Genomic DNA, 19,171 nt, shown 5'->3' on the forward strand with positions numbered 1-19,171 from the left:
TGCATCTTCTCTTTTTAGTAGTTTTTGCTCTAGGGAGCTCAGATTCTGTAGGTCACATCAATAATCAAAGGTTGTGTAATCTTATCCCCTTCTAAACAGTGGAAGGCCCTTCTAGGTGGTTCAGTCAATTTGAACCCTCGTGCATTGGTTCATTGTCTATTGCTTGGTGAGCCTTTTTGACAAAGTTGCCTATAATGGAGACTTGAGTTCAAGTAAAAATGCTCCAACTAGACGTTTTCATATGCCTCCAGAGGTCCCGATAGGAAAGTGAGGGCACACTGATTCAAACCTTCTGCAGGTGCTATTCTTCAGTTGTATCAGACGAGATATGAGATGCAACGTTAGTTTCTGTGAAAGACTAAAACACTTGTAGAAAACTGGGAACTGCTGTTGAATGAAGTGGATGCAAATAGAGAATGTGCAGCAAGAGTTGACTACACCTATGGGTGACAATCCCCACCGCGACAAAGTTATTAAGAGAAATGCTAAGCCCAATCCAACACGGTTAACTTGAAACTGGCTCAAATTAACACTATATAATTATGACACTAAGTTAACGACGTAAATATGAGAACGCCGCATGAACTATCCTCTCAGTGCAGTTTTTTAGCTTGGTTCAAACCGTGGGGTTCGTGCAGAAAATTAGTACGTTACATTTTACATGGTATAAGAGCAACGTCAGAGGCGGAGGATATTGTCTCATGGGAAGCTTGAGTTTGGAAAGACAATGAGTGGCAAGATAGATAGAACACTACAGAGTGTGCTCTTCAATGTCTCTGTACATATAGAATCTGTGCCCGATTAAATTAAATTCGTATTGATTACAATGACACTCGGTAGATTGCATTGCAATCATTTGCTGTTACATGAACCATCTTCAGAGGCAAGGAATAACGATTACAACCAAGCATGTCGACGCACCGAAATAAAGAACATAGATTGGTAAATTTACTTCTATACTGAGATCACAACAATCAAAAGCTAGAATGCCAACTGCTTGTTAAATAATATGATGCCATGATGAATTTCCGCCGAAAACAAATTGAACCTTTCTCAGATATTTCTAGTGCTACAGAAGAAGCTTCTAAGCCCGCGCCACTAAGAGACCGGTGGATCAATACAGGCTGTAACCAAAAAACTGGCTAACGATGATTGCAAGTCCGAGGGCAATCGCAACTAGGGAAGAGGCCCAAGTGAGCTTTTCAGTTATCCTAGGAACCCGTTCCTTTAGTGCCTGACTGCATGAGCCTATAAACACCGTGTAACTTCCCATTGCAAACACCGTCCCGACCAAGAACATAAGTAGAAATGCTGCACCGGCCAAGCGAGAAGGCAAAGCAAGTGCAGGCAAGACCATCATCAACGCGTCAGGTTGTAGACCGTGAACAATCCCTGTGGCAAAAGTAGCAAATCCAATCTTCTTCTTCTTCCCCAACTTCGGGTTTTCGAGTGTTTCATAGAGACTAACATCACACTCCCCATTTTCTAAGGCAACGCAGGGGGTGGGGACTTCTGAAGCCTCCCTAATTCCCATAGCACCAATAACAAGTAGCGTGAAGCCCACAACTCTCGTGCCCCACGTTCTGATTATTTCAATATGCAGCCGATCTTTCAGTAGTAGAAACAACAAGCCGAATAGTACCTGTCCCGCATCATGACCACAGCCCCAAAGGGCTCCAACAGCAGCACTTTCCATGCGGGTTCGACCAATAGAGAGTGGGGCCAGTGCAGCAAGGTGGTCGGGCCCTGATAGAGTGTGCAAGCACCCGGCGAAGAAACCTGTCCAGGCACTACTAAGTAATTCCGTGCGAATAAGTCTCGTCCCAACAGCAGCAGCTGATGCAGGTCCTCCTGTCTTAGCAGCGCTTTGAAAGGTTGCAAAGGCGGGTGATGCGAAGAATGGGTGAATTAAGGCCACAATAAGGGCAGAGAGTAGCACAAAAGTTCCAGCAGTTAATCCCTGAAAAAATGAAACTGATTTTGAGCTTTCTTTCATGCAGATGAGACGATAGAACTTTGAATAGGAAATTGGAAGGAAGTAGTCCAAACAGTCCATAGCAAAGATTTCAGCCCCCTTAAAATTTTATATGAGAACACGACAAAAGGAACGTCATTACTCGGGAGTAGCCTGCAATCAATAAGAAAATATAGTTCCACACAAGTTATTGTGAACATCTTTTCCTCCTGACCAGAAGGTATCATTATAGATAAAACCACGGGCTCTGACAACTAAAAGCAGTCCATTTTAAAGCCAATGTCTGCGATAATCTTAGCTGAAACAACCAGAGCACTCCAAATTAGAAGCTAATGTAGCATTTAGCACCATGTCAGCATCAGAATAAACTTCCTTTTTTGTTCCTTCGGGAACTGAGCAAGCATTGCATGACAGTTGGTACTTTCCACATAATCATATGTTCTTTGCTGGAGTTATGATGTGACTAAAAATAAGCAGGTTTGAGAGGTGTTGAACAACCTGTAGTACTTGCTCAATGTCCTTACAATTCGACCTTGGTTTCCCATAGCAAGTTAAGTTGAAAAACACCAAGTTTCTGGACCTTATTGACAATTTTCATATCACAATGGTTGTGCCGGAGCAGATATCAACAATGTCCAAAATGCTACGGAAAATCATGAAAAACAAGCCTCTGAAGTTGGCCTCATTCCTTTCCTTGTGGCTAGCTCTGAATGCTGGAGCATCTAAGAATCGCTGCTTCGAGCCTAGCTTCCACTTCAAATCTTTTCCACAAATTAGAAGCATCAAATCATCTTATCCAATCGCAAATCTAATTGTAACAAAGGAGTGCGAAAAAAACAAACTTCGAACTACTGCTCAAGGACTTCCTGTTCTACGGCATCATTGCTTCACCTCACTTCCACTGCAAATATCACTCCTCCCTCGCTTCGCATAGCTAATCAACAGCAACCATCATTGCACCCCAAAATTCCTACCAACTGCAAATTCAATTCCATAATAGCTCTTTATTCCAATTGAACAGCTAGGCGTGTGTACACTGTTGAACACTACAATGTAACTATCCATAGCTATGCCCAGAATTCCTTGTAAGAAATAATTTAAAGAACATCTAAACTCTATCCTTCGTAAATCGGATATTACGGCTGTCTTCTTAACGTATAAAACTAGGTTAATTGTCTGGAAATAGTCTCCATGCCATTTTGGAGCTCCTCCAAAATGCCAAGAGAAGACAGAGAGCAAAATCCAAAACATAAGCCGTTTCTTCATTTTCCTAGCAGCTAACGATTCATTCGGACATGAACAGAGGAAGGCTGAATCCGTATCGCAGCTTCCAAAATCAAACAATATTCAGCCCTGAACCTCCCAAAATTGACCATGCTCACGAGAGAGAATCGAACAGGAGAGGCGAACCAAACATTGACTCTCCACCGAAATTCATTACCTTGAGCTTCTGGGAATCTCCAATTGCGGTCGGCGGCGGCTCCTCCGGCGAGCGGATCGACGGGGACGGCGATCCATCCAGGGGTCTCGAGGGAAGGGACGGTGACGGCGGCGACTTCCCAACGTGGCACGAGATGGTGGGGCCCATCAGCCTCCGCGCCGGCGAGGAGAGGCCGAGCCACGGCGGGCCGAGACGGCCGAGCCGGCGGAGCGAGGGGGAAGGGGCGCGGCGGTGGATTCGGGAAGGGAGGGAAGGAGAAGAGGAATAGATGAGCCTCTCCATGGCTATCTATCCCCGTGTTATCTGAATCGGGTTTCAGAGGTAAAGAAGAGACTTTTGCAGATTCCCAGAGAGAGAGAGAGAGAGAGAGAGAGGGAGGGAGAGGGAGAGGAGGTTGAGGATAAAAGGTTTTTAGGGCAGTCAAAGATTTTCTGCTTAATTGGGATTAAAGCATGATTAGTTTTGGCCCTAATCTGGGATTACTGGTCAAAATCACAAGAGATTTTCCCCTTTCTGCGATTCCCTTTCGTTTGGGGTTTTTACGGTGATTATTATTAAAGGTGACGATCGGAGATCTTTTTAAGTGTGTGCATGTGTGTGTTTTTGTGAAGCTTAATTGGTGTTTGGTTGGTTAGGTTTAGTGCTTGGTTGAGTTTGAGACCCAGAAGATTGGATTTGGGGGATTTGAGTTTCAATTTGTCCTGTTTCGACCCGGGAGATGGAATGGTATATGCTCTCAACCAAGGGAAAATGCCAAAATTTGTCTTGACTGACCATAGTGGTCCACCGGTAAATAGATAGTATTGATAAGCATTGTTTAATTTCTCACCGGTGGTTGGGTGCTTAGCATATAGTTGATTAATAAAATAACAATTATTACAAGATACCTCGACCTTTTCGTTCTTTATGATCAAAAATACAATCTGATACGAGTTAGGAATACATAGCGGAGTACCGGATCTAAACAGATTTACGATGAACCACAAATCATATCACGTATTATAGAGACCTCAGCGGCTATATTGATGCGCAGGTTATTAACATGAATGACGGATGCTAATCGTACATCAACGATCTACATCATGTTTAAGTCCTGTCAATCTCATGTAATCTCGTAAGATAATTATGAATATAAAGTAGATTTGGCGGTATAAACTTTCGGAACCATTGTAGAACTTTTCACAGCATATTGCCTTTCCAAACAAGTCGTACCAGCTTGTTCCTTTCGCCATTGGCTCATTGCCGAGTCCCCTTGGGTTAAAGGTTGGCGAGGGAGAAGGATTCCTCCTATTCTTAGCGAATCGCACTTAAAATAAGAGCATGTTGATTGCACGTTTCGACCGGATTTGGTGAAGGAGTTTAGGTCAAGATCGTCACCCCAAGCACATGGTAGGGCTTGTCCATTCACATTGGTCTCTTAGTCTATTGACCCAAAACTTGCGGTCTCAATTGTAGCCACAACACCAAAATTGAGCCTCCCACGTCTCAATTCTCATCAAACCTCTCTTTGAATTTTCCGAGTCTTTCAATAGACAATCATTACTTGAAAGGGAAATCTACGAATTCATCGCGTATAGACTAATTAGGTCAGTGACTGTCGACTGAAAATCATATTTGAATTCACTTTTTTCACGTCTTTCGTTGATCTTCTCCATTTAATCGTGTGTTGATAGGATTTGGATGATTATCTTCCTCGGACTTTTTCCATGAAAAAAAAAAAGGGTTTAAGTCACGAATTTCGAATTTCATTTTTCATTTTTGACGAATTTAGTGATCGTGGGCATTTTCTGGCGAAGCCTTTTTCTTCAACAACTCTTACCAACCCCAACCCTAACCCTCAGGCCAGATCCCCCAAGAGGCACGTGCCCTTCGCGTGCTCGGCCAGCGCAAACACGTGGACCCCTCATGGTGGCTTGTGCCCGACACGTGCCGGAGACGCTCTTCGCGGGGGCCTCGTTCGTTGGGCCTTGCTCGAGAAGAGCAAGCCCGTCTACGAACGATCTGAGCTCCGACGACAAGCCCATACACTGTACGGGCCTTGGCATTGAAAGACCGGCCCATTATTCTTAGGAATATGGGCCGGGCGGACCCGATTGCTTTGAATTCCGGACGGCCCGCTATGCCGAAACTTCCTCGGATTAGGACCGGAGGCATCGGGCAACCGAACACCATCGGGTCGGGCTAAACTTTTCGGGCGCCACTAATCAGACAGTGACCCGATTCCCAGTCCACATGGGTCCTCGATCCACCCGATTTATTACATTAAAAGGGAATAAAGCTCTAGCTCGAAACTTGGGCAATCAAAGATATTCCATCACCCAATCACACGAAACTTTTAGAGGGTCTCCCAAAGGCAAAATTCCTCAATGAAAAGTATAAATACAAGTCGTCAAAACACCCTCATCATGATATAAAGAGCAATGCACAACGATTGTTTAGTTTAAACAGAGCTTGATCTAGGAACTAGAATTATGATCATGGATGGCAATCTCACCGTACCAATGGTTTCCACAAGGACAATTTTGGATCGCAAGAGGAGGATAGATGCGCCCACACGTGTCGCCCTCGCGCGAAGCCACCTCAGCTCCTAATCCCTTGCACGAACGTGAGGACCAAAAGCGCCGACCCTCCCCAACGCCCAAGTAGCCCCCTTCAATTGCATCACACATTCCAGATAAAACATCCATCCAATCACCATCGCCCAAAACAAAACCTGGTTAACGCCGTCAAATCCGAAGACCCCGGGTCAACGGTCTCACCGATCGACGGCCGTGATTCGCGAGCGCCAAAAACGGTGCGTCCCGCCGGATTCGGCCGCGAAACATAAAAACGAGTGGCCTGACGTTTGAATGGCTTTGCTGTCTTTCGCAGTGGGAAGTGAAGAACAGCTGAAGTAGAAGCAGAGAGGCTGGGCATGGCGAAGCCGGTTTCGATCGAAGTGTGGAACCCGAATGGGAAGTACAGGGTGGTCAGCACGAAGCCCATGCCCGGGACCCGGTGGATCAATCTCTTGATCGAGCAGGACTGTCGCGTCGAGGTAGTAGATTGAACCCAGTGGAAAATCTTGTGACCTTCTAGCTCGTTCGTACCATGTAGCGATCATGCCTTTTTCCCATCGTTAACGGGCATTTCTTGTTTTGCGTTCTTGATCAGATATGCACGCAGAAGAAGACCATCTTGTCCGTGGAAGACATCATCGCCCTCATCGGCGATAAGTGCGATGGAGTCATTGGGCAGGTAATTTCTCTGTCTTTCTGTCTGTCTGTCTGTCTGTCTATCCCTTCCTGTCTGGGTCGATTTTGGGGTTATTCGCTTGTTTCCCGTAATTTTCTGAAATGAGTCTGTGGTGTTTGTTTTTGGGTTTTTGCTGTGTCGAAGTTAACGGAGGATTGGGGAGAGACGCTGTTCTCTGCGCTGAGCAGAGCAGGAGGAAAAGCATTTAGTAACATGGCGGTCGGTTACAACAACGTGGATGTCAATGCTGCGAACAAGTACGGTGTTGCTGTTGGAAACACTCCGGTAAGTTTTATGTTGCTCACTTGATTGAGAGACTACTCATCTTCCTTTGTTTTCTTCTTACTTGTCTGGTTGGATGAGGTACTAGTTCAGCAGTGTGTTCATGGCTTGGTGATCACTCGTAGGAAATGGTTATGCATTGTTGTCATCATTCTTGATTTCATCGGATAGCGATTCATGAACTAAGTTGCAAGATGGAGAATGCTGCAATTGGGGTGTACTAATCAATCAGCACACGTTTTTTCGAAGCTAGAATACGAGGATTAGACTGATAAAGCTTGGATCATGGAATTAGAGCATGGTATGAGTACGATTCTCTTGGCATCTACTTGAGGGAACATTCTTAATGTTCCGTGATATGGTGATGGCTGCTACGTCCTGAAATACCCAAAGATATATCAGATCACCAGATTTTACAAACCTTGGCTCTACCTTTACAGGGTTGATTGTTTAGACATACCATAAGAAGGGTAAATGAGATATCTTGAAGTATATGTGATTTAGAGTTCTTCATATAAGCAAAGCACCTTATAGATTGTGAACTCGTCTAAACTATGATCGCCAATTATTGCTTATCAATACAATGTAAGTATTTGTCCACTTCTTGGATAGGGTGTGCTTACAGAGACAACCGCAGAGCTGGCAGCTTCGCTCTCTTTAGCAGCTGCGAGAAGAATCGTTGAGGCAGATGAGTTCATGAGGGCGGGCTTATACGATGGATGGCTCCCTCATCTGTACTATCGCGATCCTCACTTCTCAAAGTTTTAATTATTTACTTACATCCTCACATTTTTCATTTCATGTGGTAGGTTTGTCGGCAATTTGCTTAAGGGGCAGACCGTTGGAGTGATTGGAGCTGGTCGTATCGGATCTGCATATGCAAGAATGATGGTATCCAGCTAATTTAATTCCCTTTATTAGTCCATTTTTCTTCTAAACTCTTAAAATGGATTTGATCTTCCCTTTTCTTTATAGTTAAATAAGAGTTCTTTTCCGAATGTTTCTGTCCCATCACTGAGTTGGTTTTCTGCTTAATCTCATATGACTATAAAGTGATCTTAGCCGCTCGCATATAATACAAGAAGTCGTTTGGATGGGTTTACTTAGCTTGTCGTGATTTTTTCCTTTACAGATCGAAGGATTTAAGATGAACCTCATTTACTATGATCTTTACCAATCAACTCGCCTCGAGAAGTTTGTTACAGGCACGTAGCGAACTAATCTATTGATGCCACTCAAGTTCTATCCGTAGACTCTAATTTTTGCTAACATAATTTGTGGTTTCAGCTTATGGTGAGTTTCTAAAAGCTAAGGGCGAACAACCAGTTACCTGGAGAAGAGCTGCAAGCATGGATGAGGTTCTCCGGGAAGCCGATGTGGTGGGATTTCGTTGCCAAAACTTTACTTCTGGATTACTGTATCAATTTCCATCGATCTACATTGGATCATGAAATTGGATTGTGTTTCTAGATAAGTCTTCACCCAATCCTGGACAAAACCACTTATCATCTCATCAACAAGGAAAGCCTCGCGACCATGAAGAAGGTTACTATAGTTTGTTTATCCCCTTTCTTCTTCTTCTTCTTCTTCTTATAATTTGGTTATGCAAGAATTTAATTTCTTCCCTCATTACAGGAAGCGATTCTTGTGAACTGTAGTAGGGGACCAGTTGTTGATGAAGTAGCACTCGTGGAGCATTTGAAACAGAATCCCATGTTCCGGGTTGGTCTTGATGTCTTTGAGGTAACTAAAATCCCTCCTCGTTCATTCTAAACTCCATCTCTACTCTCTACTATCATCACCACTGATATGCTGATACACTCACTATTCATTCGTAAACATGATCTGGGCAGGATGAGCCTTACATGAAGCCAGGACTTTCGGACATGAAGAATGCCATTGTGGTACCTCACATTGCTTCCGCTTCTAAGGTAATGACTGGTAACGACAAATCTCAGCGCCCATTCTTTTGCAATGACCATCTAAGGCTTTTCCTGGTAATTGTGCAGTGGACTCGTGAAGGCATGGCTACCTTGGCTGCTCTGAACGTCCTGGTACGTAAACTGGTAACACAACCTCGCTATCTGCTTGCTCGACCGCATTTGACTTGATGAATTCACTGAGATGCCGACCAATTCTATGCATTCAGGGAAAGATTAAAGGGTATCCAGTTTGGTCGGATTCAAACCGAGTTGAACCGTTTCTGAATGAGAATGCGCCACCTCCGGCCGCATCTCCAAGCATTGTCAATGCGAAAGCCTTAAGTATGAAGTCGCCCTCTTTGGAACTTAAGTGAAAGGTGATACCTTTTTTAAGTTTAATCTGCTGATAGTCTTGTAAATCGTTGCAGGTTTGCCTGTTTCAAAACTATGAGACTGAAGCTCAATCCTTGACGGCCTTCCCGAGAGAATCATATGATGGACAGGGTACGAGGGTTAATAGTGCTAGGGAATGTCGTTGCATATGAGTCCTCTCTCGCAAGAAGTGCTGATAAGCATATACTCCATTTCTACCGTAATGCAGATGCAAGTTTCTGTCCATTCAAGAGCTTATAAATGCTTTTTTCTGATCCAGTTGATCCTAATATTGAAGTCATGGTTCTATGGGAGTGATGTATGCTTGGCCCTCTGTGATATCTGCACACAACTGAGGCTTGTGACAGACTGATTGGTATTATCATATACAGTCATTCGATCCCATTAGACGGCATTTTTTCCGTTCATGGCACAGGAACTGCATCGTGATGACCGTCCTGACGATATAGATCTTCGCACCTCAAACATTGCTGCGTAAACAATGAACAAGTCCTCAACACGGAGGGTCGAACCCTTCACAAAAACAATGAATCGTTACCCAAAGACCACTCAACTTCTCGAAGTGTGCATATCTTTCTAGGGCATGATGCCAAAGATGAAAGACTTGATTGAGCCAAAAGAAACCACTTCTGAAACTCCGTAAAAAGCAGCGAAACAGAAAAGAAATTTGATGGCGGCTTTGCCCGAGCGCGGTGAGGGACGTTGGACCCTCGCCGGTGGCTGGGAAGCGATGCTATCGCCACCACAGTCTAGCTTATCCTTTCACACCTTCTCTCTATATGTGAATTTTTATTTTCTTATGTTTTTAGTCCATGTTTGGAGTTGTATTTTATTAGTAATTTGTGCTTGAGTCAATGAATAGGTGCTGTCTATACATAATCTTTTTTTTATCTTATATATATATAAAACCTTTTTTCCTTATAATTAAGAGCCGTAACAGAGAAGTATTAAGTATTAACGATACAGAAATCCTCTATTGGATGTTACTTTAGTTTAAGGGTGAATTTGGATAAATCTTTATGTCTTTGCTTTTACTCTCTAAATTATTATTTTTGTGTGCCTAATCCTAACAAATGCGACCAGATTAATCTCTATTTTGAGCGCATTGGAAGACGTTTCTGCGTATAAAACTCTTGATTGATTTTTTTAGAGTTCTGAACGAGTCATCAACAACGCGAGCTCAGACTCTCTCTCTCTCTCTCTCTCAACAACTTTCTCTGCAAGTTCTCTCTCTCAACGACGAAACGAGCCGACCATGTCGTCGTCTTCTTCCTCGTCCTCCTCGCCGCCGTGCCCGAAGAAGATGATCACCCTGAAGAGCTCCGACGGGGAGACCTTCGAGATCGAGGAGATCGCCGCCCTGCAGTCCAAGACCCTCGAGAACATGATCGACGAGAACTGCGCCAGCACCCCGATCCCGTTGCCGAACGTCAAGGGCAAAATCCTGGCCAAGGTGGTGGAGTTCTGCACCAAGCACGCTGAGGCCGGCGCCGACGCCGAGACCCTCCGCGCTTGGGACGCCGAGTTCGTCGGCGTCGAGCACGCCATCGTCTTCGACTACATCCTGGTCCGTGCTCCTATCTCCTCTTCTCGATTTCGATGGTTTTCTTTGGGGGTTGAGTTCCCGCTTCGTATTGGTGATGACGTTTGTTTCGCTGCTCTTTTGGTTTCTGAGGGACGATCGATGCTCAATTTTGGAAAGTTTTGATTTTTATCGTCTGTCTCTAGGGAGCCGGCGAAGTACTGTTCAAATTTGGTGCTAGGACTTGGCAATTGGTGCAGCCTTTGCGTGCTAACCTCTGTGCATCTGATTCTTTTTTCTTGATTATCGTTTGGTTGTCCAAAAGCCTCTCTCTTGTGCATAACATACGATCAGAACTCAAGAGGAGCTGACAATGGGACAATAGTGAAAAGAAAACGATGAGACCCTTCTCTTCTTTTGGTAGATTAGAGGGCCAAACAGCCAAAGGAGATTTCATACCGAGACGTTCTGAACTAACGTAAGAAGATACCAACTTTGTCTCCGGACGAAAGATGAGATACACCTTCAGGGGTTTGCAGAAAGCTTGCAATCCTCTGCTTCAGAGACTATTCTATACTTGGCGAGCGGCGAGCCATTGGGCAGCTCTGTTTGTTTCCTTCTCTGTAAGCAAAGCGAATCTGCATTTGCTGAGGTCATGGATTCATGGCTCCGCTGATGAATTTCGACAAACGAGCATTGCATTTGACGATAATCCTTGTAAAACCCAAACACCGGACATGGGTAAGTCCGAACTGGAGAGCTATAGACCTGCCTGCACGATGATGGAGGAACAGAAAGAAAAATGTATAACCACATCATTTGCTCCCTTTTGAAAACACGCCTTCTGCTCCTGCAAAACCTGGATTGCCTCGTTAAGTGAACTAGTTCTGTTGAACTTACACCTTTAAATTTCAAGTTCTTGATTTATATTAGAACATTAGATTGCCCTGAAGCCCTCTTTGGAACCTTAAGATTTACAGCCCATACAAACAAATGGGATATTGGATCCGGATTCAGCTTTGGATTTAGTCAGGTGAGTTCTCACTTTGGCCTTGTCAATGCCAACGGGTTTCCTTTTCCTCAATTCTGTTAGGTAGGTCCGACATTGCTACTCGCAAATTCAGTTAGGTTGGTCTGATATTACTACAAATCTTGCTTTTATCATCTGCGCAATCCATGAGCTTTGCCTTGCTGGCTGTGCTCGGCCTCGAATAGTTGGTGTTTCTAGTTTAGCGTCAGCTTTGTTTGGAATGGATCTCATTCTATTTGGTAGATGAATCAAGTCAGATCTATTGTTTATTTTTTGCTCTTATCATGTACAAGTATTTACACCCAGATAACTCGACATGAATGGCAAACATAAGGTCCAAGATGTGCTTATTTCCAATCAACCTGCACCTTCCAAAGAGCTTGTAATTGTGATTTACGACGTGAAGGCTAAAGCTTGGTTTTTTATATCTGTGCTCACTCAGTTTTTCCTTGCATCCATTCAGGCAGCAAATTTCCTGGAAATTCCAACCTTGCTGGACTTGGCATGCGAGTCTGTGGCAGAGATGATCAAGGGCAAGACTCCAGATGAGATACGCAAATTTTTCAATATCAATAACGCATTCTCACCGGAAGAGGAAGAAGACGTGCGTAGGCAGAACCAGTGGGCATTCGAATGAAAGCCTCGGCGAATTCCCGTGTCCTTTCTCTTGTGTTTCTAGTGTGAAGGAGTTCCGTTTCTTTTTCCTGCCTTCCTACTGATCAGACATGGGCTTTTGAACTGTTGTTTACTTCGCGCACGGTGGACTCTTATGTGAATTATTCCGACGTAATACAGACGAACATTCAAACGAAAATTTCGCAGATTTAATAGTTAGTAGCGGAGGTTTGATCTTCCAGCATATCCTTTGCATCTTAGTGAGGACTCTGTGAAGTAGAAGAATATGAGTTGCTTAGCCGAAGTAAAGCCAATATGAGTTCCATCAGATTTGATGGTCTGTACTTGTTTTGGGGATATTTAGGGCCCGTTTGGTAACGTGCCAAATAGTGAAAATTTCTGTTCTTTTGTTCCCAGAAAGAGTTTGGGAACAGAACTGCGTTTGGTAAACTTTTTGTTCCTCGGCATATTTTTGCAAAAATTTGTGCCGAGAAACAGTTTTGAAAGAGAAACAAGAAGTAAAAAAAAGTTGCTTCTTGTTTCTCGGCACAATTTTGAGAATCAGTTTTTTTTTCTTCTTTTTCTTTTTTTCATTTCTTATTTTGTGTGTTGTTCCCTGGCCGAGTGGCCACGGCCGCCGGCGGTCGGCGATCGGCCACGCCCCAGGCCGGTGAGGGCGTCACGGCCCTCGCCCGGAGGCGAGGGTCGCCCTCGCGCGAGGGCGAGGGCCGGACCCTCGCCGCCCGGGCGAGGCCGCCTCGCCCAGATCGAGCCAGCCGAGCCTCGCAGTCGGTCGTGACGGCGAGGTCGGCTCGCCCGAGACGGCGAGGCTCGGCCTCGCTCGGATCTGGCGAGGCCGAGCCTCGCCGTCGCGACCCACGGCGAGGTCGGCTTCGCCAGGTGGGTCGCGGACGGCGAGGCTCGGCCTCGCCTAGCTCTAGCGAGGCCGAGCCTCGCCGTCTCGGGCGAGGCCGCCTCGCCCGCGGCGAGGGTCCAGCCTCGCCCTCGCCTCCGCCGGCGAGGTCCGTGACGCCCTCGCCGGCCACGGGGCTGTGGCCGGTCGCGGCGACCGGCCATGGCCAAAGAAGAAAGTAAAAAGAAAAAAAAATTAAACAATTCAAAATATTATTTAAATATTATTTGGGAACAGAAATTTTGTATAGTTACCAAACGCATTTATGTTTTTTTCTACTCTAGGAATAGAAATTTTGGACATTTATCAAACGCCTTCAAATACTTAGAAATTATTTCCGGGCACAGAATAAAAAAAAATCATTTCTGTTCAGAAATAGCGCCCGGGCACGGAATGGTATTCATGCGCACCCTTAGTAGACCTACTAGCAATGTGAAAAATAATCTACTTATCACCGTCTATGTTTGGCACAATTGAAGAACGCGGTTACGAAATTGAATCTAACACTATGTCGCTCATCCAACAGTGACTAGTAGTTTTATACTAACGATCGATCCGATGATAAACTGTTGTTTAACAACATTTTGTCTATAACATTGGTAAAAAGCCTGGAACCAACTGATCATAGCCAAAATTCTTTGTTTGGCGAAAAGGATCGTTCAATACTCTATGTTCCACTATGATCAAACAACATTTTATTTTTATTTTCAGCATTTAAAACGGCCAGCACTTAAATATTTCTAATTAAATTTCCACTACTTAAGTTTCGAGTTTAGCATATGCGCCCTCAGTGACCATAATCTTGGGTGGCATAATCGTGCATTGATTACATTCACGTATCAGGTCAAGCACGCCACATGTGATCTAAACACTGTAACACCTCTAAATTTTGCAACTAGGGATCTCTTGTCTGGGGCACCTCAATTCCTTGGATTATCTCGAATGCCGGATTTGAGTCGGCTACTAAATTGACTCGTACAAATTCTTTCTTAAGAAAAAACATAAAGGAGTCGGCACCAATCAGTTTTAATATGACTTAGGCTGACTGGACACCATAAATACCTAAGCAGCTATAGAGAAATTAAACTACCTAGGTGACTTATGCAAGGTGACTGAATTATGAAACCCTAGTGTTTCAGGTTTGGGGCTCTGGACATGTTGGTAACGGTTGGCATCTATCCCCGCAAAGCCCTTCGAGTAGCCCCTTTTCCGGTCATGGACTAAATTGTGACTATCGAGCGATGTCCCATAGCGATGGATCGTTATCAAAATCCACCTCGCGTTGCAGGATTGCGATGGGCAACATAGGCCGAAGCCGGTAAGGACACTCTCTAGTTAGACACGATGACATTGTACTAGGTGCTACATAACCAGATTTGGCTCGGATGTCATGCAGTTTGGTATTCTCACCTTGAAGTGTAAACTCTGGTAACATAGCTGACGAATGATTGCACGCATTCTCATTGTCTTGGGTTCGATCAAAGGTTGCACCTAAACTATGCACACCTTGGAATTATAATTTGAAGATATCATGACCACCTCAAGAGGCTATGTTGAGGGGGTAATTCTTCACGACATCATATATTTCTCAAGCAATTACCTCATTAAGAATTAGATACATAACTAAGAGATGTGTGATCTATGTATCACTCGTAAAGTTCTTTGCCTGATCACAATGTGGTTAAGCTAGAGAAGAACGAAAAAGGTATAACATGTTAGATGTCCGTCAGGGTTTATTTCACTTTTTATGTTTAACTGAAACCTCGTGACTCTATCGCACATTTAAACTTCTCTAAATTTGCAAAACGTTATTTTAGCAAGATATAAATATTAACGCGTAAGTTTAAATATATATTTTTCATGATTTTAAAATTTATTGAACTTTAATGGTGGAAGGCAGAAAAAAATGTAAACAACCCTAACTCATCTTTCTATTGATTTTGTCGGAAAGAAAATTTTCATATACAGAGGCTTCGTTTGTTTCATGGAAACTGAATAATTTGAAAAATATTTCCCTAAACATGATTGCCGGTACCACCTGCAAAAATAAATAAATAAATAAATATTTTTTATTAATTAATTATTTCAAAAGAATACAAATAATCATCTTCAAAGAAAACGTTTTTCGCGAAAACAAAAGGAGTCAAAATTCTTCTTCACCAATATTAACCGAGTCAACAACGCGAGTTCAGACACTCTCTCTCTCTCTCTCTCTCTCTCTCTCTCAACAACTTTCTCTGCAAGTCTCTCTCTCAACGACGAAACGAACCGACCATGTCGTCGTCTTCTTCCTCGTCCTCGCCGTCGTGCCCGAAGAAGATGATCACCCTGAAGAGCTCCGACGGCGAGACCTTCGAGATCGAGGAGATCGCCGCCCTGCAGTCCAAGACCCTCGAGAACATGATCGACGAGAACTGCGCCAGCACTCCGGTCCCGCTGCCGAACATCACCGGCAAGATCCTGGCCAAGGTGGTGGAGTACTGCACCAAGCACGCCGAGGTCGGCGCCGACGCCGAGAGCCTCCGCGCTTGGGACGCCGAGTTCGTCAGCGTCGATCACCCCACCCTCTTTGACTACATCCTGGTCCGTACTTCCATCTCCGTTTCTCGATTTCGATGGCTTTCTTCGCGGTGGAGTCCTGCTTCGTATTAGTCATAGTGTTTGTTTTGCTGCATCTTTTGGTTTCTGAGGAGCGATCGATCGATGCTCCATCTTGGAATTTTCGTTTTTCTATCTTTATAAGAATGCGTGAAGTGTTTGTTCGATTGGGTGCATAGCGTACGATCAGAAGTCGGAGGAGCTGACGAAGGGACGATGGTGAAAGGAAAATGATGAGAGCCCTCTCTTCTAAGAGGGCCAAAACAGCCGAAGGAGATTGCATGTTAAGACTTTCTAGACTAAAACTTTGTCTCCGGTCAAAAGATGAGACACAGCTTGATGGGTTTGCAGAATCATGCAATCCTCCGCCTCAGAGACTCTTCCATGGCTGGCGAGCAATTAGGCAGCTTTATACCCTTCTCTGTAAGCATCCCGTACCTGCGTTTGCTGAGGTCATGAACTCATGGCTCGGCTGATGAATTTCGTCTCTTGGGCATTGCATCATTCTCTGATTCTTTCGTTCCCTTGAACAGCTCCGCTAAACAATGAGAGTCCAATTCGACTGTCATATTCCGAAAACCCTGCTTGATGATGGAGGAAACTGACAAAAACCGAAAGACCCCATCGTCTTCTCCCTTTTAAAAAACACGCCTTCTGCTCCTGCAAAACCTTGAGTTAGGTGAACTAGTTCTGTTGAACTTATCCCTTCCTTTTAATTTCAATTTCTTGATTTATTTTAGAACATTAAATTGCCTTTGAAGCCCTCTTCGGAACTTTAAGATACAAAGCCCATATGAACAAACAGGTTATTGGATCCGGATTCGGGTTTGGATTTAGTCAGGAGGGCCTTGGTTGGTCTGACATTACTACAAATCTTGCTTTTATCATCTGCACAATCCATGAGCTTTGCCTTGAGGGCAGTCCTAGGCCTCAAATAGTTGGTTATTGTAGTTCAGCATCAGCTTTGTTCGAAATGGATCTCATTCTGTTTGGCAGGTGAATCAAGGTAAGTAGTTTTATCTTCAATGGGAAGATTTGGTTATGTTTTGCTCTTATAATGTACAAGTATTCATACCCAGATAACTCAACATGAATGGCAAACATAAGGTCCAAGACGTGCTTATTTCCAATCGAGCTGCACCTTCAAAGAGCTTTTAGATGTGATTCATGACTTGACGGTTAAAGCTTGCTTTTTTTATGTTTGTGCTCATCAGTTTTTCCTTGCATCCATTCAGGCGGCAAATTTCCTGGAAATTCCAACCTTGCTGAACTTGGCCTGCCAGAGTGTGGCAGACATGATCAAGGGTAAGACTCCGGATGAGATACACAAAATTTTCAATATCAAATCCGCATTCACACGGGAAGAGGAAGAAGAGGTGCGTAGGGAGAACCAGTGGGCATTTGAATGAAGCCTTAGAGAATTCCGGGTCTTGTCTGTTGTTAATATTATGAAGTTCTGTTTCTTTTGCTGCCTTACTACGGATGAGACATTGGCTTGTTAAATGTTTGGTCCTGGCAAAGTGAACTCTCATGTGAGTTTTTCTGACATGATATGGACGAATGTTCAAGTAACAAATTTCACGGATTCAATACTTAGGGAAGGTTTGATCTTTCAGCATATTCTTGTATCCGACGAGTCTGTGATGTAGAAGTGTTGAGATGCACGTGTAAGTTGTGTTAAAAGAAAAGTCTCACATTAGATAATTAGTTTGATGGGAAGTAGTTAATATATTATAATTGGCTTATAATTCATTAGCTTAAAGCTAATTTTTTGAGTAAATGTAGGTTCAACTGCCTCCTTTGCTTGTTGATGAGTTGTCTTGGGATGTCAACATTCTCACCTTGAGCTTGATTCGCCACCGGGAGTGTTGTTGACGACTCAAATTAGCTTTAGTGGTCCCATTGGGCATGCAAAAAAGATATTTCGCCGCTTTCACCAAAAGTCGTTTTTCGGCTTTTAATTGAAGGAGACAGGTTTTGCGGCGATTCTAGATAGGAAATATCACAAGTGAGCAGGAAATCAACAACTTAAATTTCAATAGGACTGTATAGATATCGATCGTGTTGAAATTTAATCGATGATAAAGTTTGGGAAATACAAACTTCACAATTTAATCGATGATAAGGCTTGGGAAATACAGACTTCACAACTAAAACAAACTATGCCCAAATTTAATCAACGACACATCCTGAGAACTTTGAGATATTATGCTGAACTTTAATTGATAACGCAACACTCAGGATAAAGATACACGCTAAAATTTAATCGGCGACGCAAATATGGAATCTACAGCTAAGAAATACGCCGGAATTTAATCGACGACGTGGGTGTAAAAAGTGAAAGTACAGTGTAGGAAAGTAAATGTATCAAAAAATAATTTGTTTGATTTGTGCGAGGGCTCAGTAGATTGGCGATTGTGTTTATAGTGGTTATACCATATCTGCTTTTGAGCGGTCCTCGGCGACTGTGCCCATGTTCTTCCATTCCGAAAATTCTTGCACCCACGTTCTGACGATGCCTTGATCTTGTTTCCAAGCAGATGTTCTTATGAAAATGCATGTTAACTGTCCCATGATCGCAGTCACTCCGTTCTCCAATGGCTTCAAACTCGCGATCATATCCCGATGCGTCCTCTCTTCCAATACTTTGGTAGCTCATCGATCTTTTCAATCGGTACTCTTATTGATTATCATTACTGACTTGTCCTCTCTTCCAATAAGAGATGTGTAGGAAGAATCCATGGGCATTCTAATGAAGCCTTTGGCATCGAGGGCGCTTCTGCCTTTGGCCTAATACATTAAAAAACCTCAAATTTTAGCTTTTGTCACGCTTTTACCTTTTATCTCATAAAAAACCTCAAACTTTTTGGTCATATCCCAATTCTATTATAAACTTTTTTGATTCCATAAAAAACCTTCAACTTTAGTTCTTGTCCCAATTTTACCCTAAACTTTTTTTTGTCCTATGAAAAATCTCTAACTTTTGGTCTTGTCTCAATTTTACCGTTCAATCCCAATTTTACCCTAAAATTTTTGCATATTTATAAAAAATCACAAAATTTACTTGAGTCACAAATCTGCCTCCGTTAACCCTTCGTCCAAAATTTCTCATTGACAACCGAGAGATGAAAAACTCCAAAGCACGAGTTGTTTGAGCGTCCCGAGTGCAAGATCTCCGACTGCGAGATAAAGCACATGAGATCGAAGACTGAGTGCAAAATCACTAAGGATGATTTTGGTGGAGGG

At 43.6% G+C, this 19,171-nt stretch overlaps 4 protein-coding genes across 4 annotated transcripts; 3 read left to right on the forward strand and 1 right to left on the reverse strand.

Moving 5' to 3' along the window:
- Window positions 1-783: 783 nt before the first annotated feature.
- LOC130138811 (chloroplast protein FOR GROWTH AND FERTILITY 2-like) lies at window positions 784-3,962 on the reverse strand. Its single transcript, XM_056313982.1, has 2 exons — window positions 3,417-3,962; window positions 784-1,960 (listed from the first exon to the last, which is right to left on the reverse strand). Exons 1-2 carry the CDS (start codon window positions 3,696-3,698, stop codon window positions 1,115-1,117), a joined length of 1,128 nt encoding a protein of 375 aa, XP_056169957.1. The 5' UTR covers window positions 3,699-3,962; the 3' UTR covers window positions 784-1,114.
- Window positions 3,963-6,257: 2,295 nt separating this feature from the next.
- LOC115672563 (glycerate dehydrogenase) lies at window positions 6,258-9,540 on the forward strand. The gene is made up of 13 exons (XM_030594379.2): window positions 6,258-6,453; window positions 6,570-6,653; window positions 6,795-6,935; window positions 7,545-7,666; window positions 7,742-7,823; window positions 8,065-8,137; window positions 8,220-8,311; window positions 8,403-8,477; window positions 8,568-8,675; window positions 8,786-8,863; window positions 8,942-8,986; window positions 9,082-9,196; window positions 9,283-9,540. The coding sequence occupies exons 1-13, from the start codon at window positions 6,331-6,333 to the stop codon at window positions 9,303-9,305; spliced, it is 1,161 nt and encodes a 386-aa protein (XP_030450239.1). The 5' UTR covers window positions 6,258-6,330; the 3' UTR covers window positions 9,306-9,540.
- Window positions 9,541-10,409: 869 nt separating this feature from the next.
- On the forward strand, window positions 10,410-12,613 carry LOC130138758 (SKP1-like protein 1). Its single transcript, XM_056313771.1, has 2 exons — window positions 10,410-10,814; window positions 12,263-12,613. The coding sequence occupies exons 1-2, from the start codon at window positions 10,503-10,505 to the stop codon at window positions 12,434-12,436; spliced, it is 486 nt and encodes a 161-aa protein (XP_056169746.1). The 5' UTR covers window positions 10,410-10,502; the 3' UTR covers window positions 12,437-12,613.
- Window positions 12,614-15,493: 2,880 nt separating this feature from the next.
- On the forward strand, window positions 15,494-17,543 carry LOC130138759 (SKP1-like protein 1). The gene is made up of 2 exons (XM_056313772.1): window positions 15,494-15,910; window positions 17,161-17,543. Exons 1-2 carry the CDS (start codon window positions 15,602-15,604, stop codon window positions 17,332-17,334), a joined length of 483 nt encoding a protein of 160 aa, XP_056169747.1. The 5' UTR covers window positions 15,494-15,601; the 3' UTR covers window positions 17,335-17,543.
- Window positions 17,544-19,171: the final 1,628 nt, after the last annotated feature.

The sequence above is a fragment of the Syzygium oleosum genome, unplaced genomic scaffold (genome assembly GCF_021117445.2).
Source record: "Syzygium oleosum isolate NSW1041296 unplaced genomic scaffold, Sole_v2.1 Sole_v2.08, whole genome shotgun sequence".
Taxonomy (NCBI): Eukaryota; Viridiplantae; Streptophyta; class Magnoliopsida; order Myrtales; family Myrtaceae; genus Syzygium; species Syzygium oleosum.

What these genes read in the sequence shown, in the direction of transcription:
- LOC115672563 (XM_030594379.2), top strand. Translation starts at nt 6,331, where the DNA reads ATGGCGAAGCCGGTTTCGATCGAAGTGTGGAACCCGAATGGGAAGTAC. An exon ending in ACATTGCTTCCGCTTCTAAG is followed by an intron (nt 8,864 to 8,941) that starts GTAATGACTGGT and finishes GTAATTGTGCAG; the next exon opens with TGGACTCGTGAAGGCATGGC. An exon ending in TGGCTGCTCTGAACGTCCTG is followed by an intron (nt 8,987 to 9,081) that starts GTACGTAAACTG and finishes CTATGCATTCAG; the next exon opens with GGAAAGATTAAAGGGTATCC.
- LOC130138758 (XM_056313771.1), top strand. Translation starts at nt 10,503, where the DNA reads ATGTCGTCGTCTTCTTCCTCGTCCTCCTCGCCGCCGTGCCCGAAGAAG. An exon ending in TCGTCTTCGACTACATCCTG is followed by an intron (nt 10,815 to 12,262) that starts GTCCGTGCTCCT and finishes GCATCCATTCAG; the next exon opens with GCAGCAAATTTCCTGGAAAT.
- LOC130138759 (XM_056313772.1), top strand. Translation starts at nt 15,602, where the DNA reads ATGTCGTCGTCTTCTTCCTCGTCCTCGCCGTCGTGCCCGAAGAAGATG. An exon ending in CCCTCTTTGACTACATCCTG is followed by an intron (nt 15,911 to 17,160) that starts GTCCGTACTTCC and finishes GCATCCATTCAG; the next exon opens with GCGGCAAATTTCCTGGAAAT.
- LOC130138811 (XM_056313982.1), bottom strand. Translation starts at nt 3,698, where the DNA reads ATGGAGAGGCTCATCTATTCCTCTTCTCCTTCCCTCCCTTCCCGAATC. An exon ending in GAGATTCCCAGAAGCTCAAG is followed by an intron (nt 1,961 to 3,416) that starts GTAATGAATTTC and finishes TCATTTTTTCAG; the next exon opens with GGATTAACTGCTGGAACTTT.